The 5786-nt window shown below is 37.0% G+C and overlaps 1 protein-coding gene across 1 annotated transcript; it reads left to right on the forward strand.

Moving 5' to 3' along the window:
• Positions 1 to 370: 370 nt before the first annotated feature.
• LOC310946533 (uncharacterized protein) lies at positions 371 to 3880 on the forward strand. The gene is made up of 8 exons (XM_083913019.1): positions 371 to 397; positions 490 to 639; positions 737 to 857; positions 1051 to 1263; positions 1465 to 1548; positions 2647 to 2788; positions 2879 to 3041; positions 3147 to 3880. Coding segments are annotated over exons 1-8 (1110 nt in total). The 5' UTR covers positions 371 to 395; the 3' UTR covers positions 3382 to 3880.
• Positions 3881 to 5786: the final 1906 nt, after the last annotated feature.

Here is a 5786-nt window from a genome sequence, read left to right on the forward strand (position 1 = left end):
GGTTGCCAGGTTGTGAAAAACCTCAATATGCCACTGGTCAAGTATTTACACATGTTGATAAGTCTATAATGAGGTGTCTCACTTTCTAATATGGCAACAAGAAACCATAATTGTACATAAACATAAATATTAGTAAACAAGAAATTATTTATGGTGCAGATGCTTTTGCAGCATTTTTCTCAAAGGTCAGAGGTTAAACGGTCTATTGGAGCGTTTTTAAAACAATTTTTTAAATTAATAACTTAAATCTGATCTTTAAAGTATTAGCGAACAGATTTACTAAACCTTTATTAAGCCAGTACAAGTGAATATTTTCTATTTAATATTTTACACTTACACAATATAACAAATAACTCTCTCTCTTCTTTGTAGGTAAGACAGACTGAAACAAAAAAATGTAAGCTCCATTTTTTGTAACAATATTGAGTATTATTACTTTTGAAAGAGTTTATATATTATATTCATATATTTAATGTTTTGCTTTTGAAGGTCAGGGTTAAAGTATCACGTGTCACTGCCTGTGTCGGTGGGTGTCATGTTGGTGGGCCTCCCGTACTCCATCTCTCTAGCTGCACAGTGGCTTTATGGCTGGCCCAACAAGCCTGGATATAAGAAGTACATTGAAGCTTTAAAACCAAGGTAAATGTGAAATGCTGTAGATCTGTTCGTTTTTGTTTCTTACTCATTAAAAGAGTCAGTTTTTAATCCCCTTTTTCACGTTTGGCCTCTTCATCAGGCGAATATACTGTCTGACCAGAGCTGTCCTGGAAACCCTCAAATATCTGCAGTATGGGAGACTTTACTTTCAGTGGAAGTCTTGGTACAAGAATGCCGAAAACCATAAGCACTACGAAAAGGTTTGTAGACAATACATAAGAAGGAAGTGTTTGTGTCTCTGCGTGGTGGACGTTTTAGTAAATATCTAAAATGATTTAATCATACTGCTAAATTTGTCTCAGCATTCGTCTGTTGATTCAATGGAAACTTTGCTATTTCATATCTAAAAATGGTGTCATAGTTGATACTTTTGTGTGTCCGGATACTTCAAAGGGGATCACATTTGGCCGCCGAAGCAACAAGCTGGACTTGTACCACCCTCCAAACGTGGGCAAGTCTAAAGATGTGCCTGCACCGCTGGTGGTTTTCATCTACGGGGGTGCATGGGGCTCTGGAGATAGATCCATTTACTGTCTGCTGGCGAGGCAGATGGCAGAAGAACTGAGTGCAACTGTCATTTGTCCTGATTACTTCACCTATCCAAAGGTAAGAGTCTTAGAACGACACACTGTAGTCTTTTTGGACTCAAGGTTTGTAGAGCAAATGAGAATGAATGACTGGATAAAAAAACGGCACCTCTCATAACTCTGTGAACTAAAGGTAAGAATGTAAAACGGCAGATAAGAAATTGAATTATAAATGTTCCTGTGGTATCTGAACTGACTGCTGGTTTCACCTGATTGCCAGAGCAACGTTTTAGGGATGATCCAAGACATTGCTGACTGCTTGGTTTGGGCCCAGGCGAGCGGACAGAAGTTCAACTTTGACAAAGTAAGAAATCTGAAAGTATTCTTTAGAAATTTAGGTAGAACTTTAAGATAAGATAAGTTGTTCCTTTATTCGTCCCACAAAGGGGACATTTCCTCTATACAGCAGCAAGTGGATAGCAATCATTGAAGAAGGAGAATTGTTGAAAATATAGAAAAATAATGAACAATATAAACACAGGGAAATATAGAAAATAAGAACAACATGAAGAATACATACAATATTTTTAAATTCACCCTAAGGCACAGAAGAAAATAAAAGTGTTCATTGGTATATGTTTATGTTTACGTTTATATTGATATTTATGTTCCAGTGCCAGTGCCGGCAAGGAGGTCTTAAGGGAACTCCTGTAACATGAGACAATAACCTTAGTTTAGATCAACAGAGTGACATTTATCTGTGGAGCGCCGACTTTGCAATCCAACATGGTGCCTAGTATCAACAGTAGTTTGATTTTGTTTTGTTTTTTTATTGAAAAGATTCAGTGTAAACATTACTTTTCTTACATGTTCCAGAGTTATATACAACACCAAAAATGTATTTCTAAATGTAATGTAGAAATAAAAATAACATAAGTTAAAATGTACAAAGACGCTGAAAAGTAGAATAAGGAATGAAGAATAACAAAAATAAAAACATATGGGGTCTGCTGCTAAACTAAGGGAGTAAATCTGAAATGCCTAAATAATCTAAGAGTTTTTGCCAATGTATTATTTTTAAATTTAAAGAAGAAAAATAAAAGTATTGCACATTGAGATTTCAGATTATAATGGTTCCATTGACCATTTATTATAAACCCCCCAAAGTTCGAAAACATTTAAGGGTCCATGAAATGATATAAAACCTGCGGGTAGCTTAACATTTCCTGCATCCTCTCAAATGGACCAAAATCCCTTTTCATGAAGAAAAAAAAGAAGTTGCCCAAGCTGAAGATGTTGACCAAAAATCAATTTCATGGGACCTTTGAAGCTCATAAATTTACATCACAAATACATTTTTTTAAAAATGTAACAGTTAAGAAACTAAGATAATGTTTTTGACCCAGTGTTTACTGTGGATATGTCATCATTACCCATGTGGTCTTGTTTTTCTGTCGTATAGGACAACATAGTATTAATCGGCCACTCAGCGGGTGCACATCTGTGTGCACTGACCACACTGTTTCTCATTGATGCAAGAGAGGAGCTTTTCATAGAGGCCAGCAAGCAGAGGGACGTCACTCTGGCACTAAGAGGAGTTATTGGTACGGATTAGTCACATCTACCTCTTTAATATTTTCCAAAAACCCATTCCCAGGATATTTATTAGTTAATCTGCCATATTTCCCGGACAGGCCTGAGTGGCGTGTACAACATCATGGACCATTATGAGCACGAGCAGAAGCGAGCAGTCGAATATGTCTCCACGATGCATAAAGCCATGAATGGGGTGGAGAACTTCCCGTACTACTCACCGACACACATACTGAAGAAGTTGAGCCGAGACAAACTGAACAAGTGAGAGCAAGAACCAAACGATCTTTATGAAATCGGTTGCATCTGTTCTTCATTTTAACATTTTTCACCCCCGATTCAATCGTCTCTTCTTTTCATTTCTGCCAGAGTGCCTCCCTTCGCTTTGCTCCACGGGACCAGTGACATCATCGTTCCTTTCGAGTCCTCCACAAAGTTTTCTGATCTCCTCACCTCGCTGTCCATAAAGGTGTCGCTCTACCTGCTGCCCAGAGTCGACCACACTGAGATCGTCACCGACCTCATGGTTTCAGACAGGCACTTCTACCATCCCATCTACAGCTGCATCAAACAGGAGTACAGAAAACTTTTGGGAAGCTGCTGACGACCCGTCACATCACCCAAACATCTGTCCACCGCTAATATTTGACTCATCGTGCCATACACTCACTTTGTTTACAGTATCTGCTCTAATACCTCAAAACAAACATTATTTAGCCTTGATTTTGACTTGATTCTATTCCATAATATTATTATCTTTTTAACAGATCACAACTGAATCACTCCAGGAGTTGCATCTGATTGATTTATGATCTACATTGTTGGACTGAATGCAGGATAACATCATTCTGTGGTCTAGGAGATATTTTTCACAGTTTGCAGTAAAGTGAAGTACGTAAACGAGAGGGAAATAACGGTGTTAAGGCAAAACACAGTAAAGCACACTAATGCATAGTACTGAAACGGGAGCCATGTTACAGTCTATACCTCTGTTTTTAGGCCAACTATGTCATACTAACATTACATTTTTATTTATTAACTTGCATGTTTTTTTTTAAAATCCAACTTGTTTCTTTTCTTTACTATTTATTGATCTCAGACACATTAAATCAACATGAAGGAACTGATGAATAGTTTATTTTGTTCTTCATTAACTGACTACAGATCTCTCACAATATGTATTTCTGCCAAGCAGCAGCATTTACAGCAGGTACTTATATAAACAATTATAAAAGTATTTGGTGAATTTCACAATTTTATACTTTACATATGAAAGTACAGTGTTTGTTTTTACCATGTGCTTGAACTCTAAGACTTCTATATGGGATGTGTTGTACATAATATATAAATATCTGTAATATAGTAAACATAGTGTCAGGTGGGCAATGATCTGGTAGAAAACACATATATAGTCACATAGTTACGATGTATAAAAACCTATTAAAGCAGGCAATGTCGAGCATAAGAAAACATTCATATATATGCAGTCCGAGCATGTGAGCATTTAATTATACATTTTACAACAAATGTTTCTATGACTACGCTTTACTGCAGGGACTGGGCATATATTTAAATTAAATATTCATAATTTTCCTTTAGCGATTAGAATGTGTTTTTGCCCAGGTAATACCGAGCTAAATCTACTACATCTCGTTTGTACTATACCTTAACACATATTAATGTATTTGTCTCAAATGTTTGTGCCGCGCCACCTTTTATGGCTTGTATGAAGTTTATTGGTGTAGGGAGAGAGGCATAATCTTATACTTATTTATTTATTTTGTATATAAGAACACAAAAACTAAACACTCCCCCACTTTATTTATATTTTCTTTTGACTTGGAAATATAGCAAAGTCAAAAGAATTAAAAATGTGCTAAAGAAATGTTATTACAGCCACCAAATGAGTGAACAGGGAACAAGCCACCGTCAGAGGGATGTTTCTTAAAAGTGTCTCTTATTGTGAAAGGCTCGTATTGAATGAGGCTAACTAACTGGACCAGAATTATAAGGACAGTCAGAGCTGATCGGAGCCTGAATTCATCAAAATGTAGGAGGAAACCAGTCAGAACTGGACAAAAGTTGACATGTTCGCTTCTTTTAGGACAAAGAGTAAATGCACTTTGGCAATTATGAAAAGTATCCGAGCTGCAGAGGAGTTTTAACCTGTCAGCAGCTGCTTGTCGCACTGAGGAACACTTAATGATATTAAACTTATTAAAAGATGTTTTGGACAAAAAGCAGAATAATATTTCTACAACATGTTTACATGCTTTAATGTTAAAAAAAAACATTATTTTCTCATACTTTCTGTGTTTTGATACTTTCACAGTACAGCACCTTGGCCTGCTTCATAATAATAACTATATGGGTCCTTTAAGGGATTGTTGCCCTTTATAAAGCACTTAAGCTGTTATATTCCATTAAATACCCACAGGGAAGGCAGGATTCGTTAAAAAAAAAAAAAAACAACAAGAGATGAAAACCAATTAAAACCTTTAAATACATTGTTATTGTGACTGAATTAACCTGTAATCGGATCAACAAACAGTGCTTTCAAGTTGACGTACTTTGTGGGCACTTATGACATTTAATAAAAAGATTGCATTAAAAACTCTTGAAATGTCTGTTCACATATTATTTTTCCCACACGTGGTTTTATTGGTTGAATTGCACTGAAGTAATTCCCTTCTTCTTCATCTCCGGGCTTTTATTTTGAAAGTTGACACGCTTTTTTTTCTTTCAGAAGAACAAACACACACACACACACACACACACACACACACACACACACACACACACACACACACACACGAACTCAGACGCACGCACACTCACACTCTCTCAGACACACACACACACTCACGCACGCACACACGCGCGCGCGCACACGAGGCGGAGTTTCGCGAGGACCTACATCGGTGCCTCAGTCCAGTCAGTGTGCTGCACAGCTCCACACTCACAAAACTGTTGTGTTTGACGGTACCGAAGCGTGAAAGAAGTGAGGAA

The sequence above is a fragment of the Echiichthys vipera genome (assembly GCF_963691815.1).
Source record: "Echiichthys vipera genome assembly, chromosome: 4".
Lineage (NCBI taxonomy): Eukaryota > Metazoa > Chordata > Actinopteri > Perciformes > Trachinidae > Echiichthys > Echiichthys vipera.

What these genes read in the sequence shown, in the direction of transcription:
- LOC310946533 (XM_083913019.1), top strand. An exon ending in ACCATAAGCACTACGAAAAG is followed by an intron (nt 858 to 1,050) that starts GTTTGTAGACAA and finishes GATACTTCAAAG; the next exon opens with GGGATCACATTTGGCCGCCG. An exon ending in ATTACTTCACCTATCCAAAG is followed by an intron (nt 1,264 to 1,464) that starts GTAAGAGTCTTA and finishes CCTGATTGCCAG; the next exon opens with AGCAACGTTTTAGGGATGAT.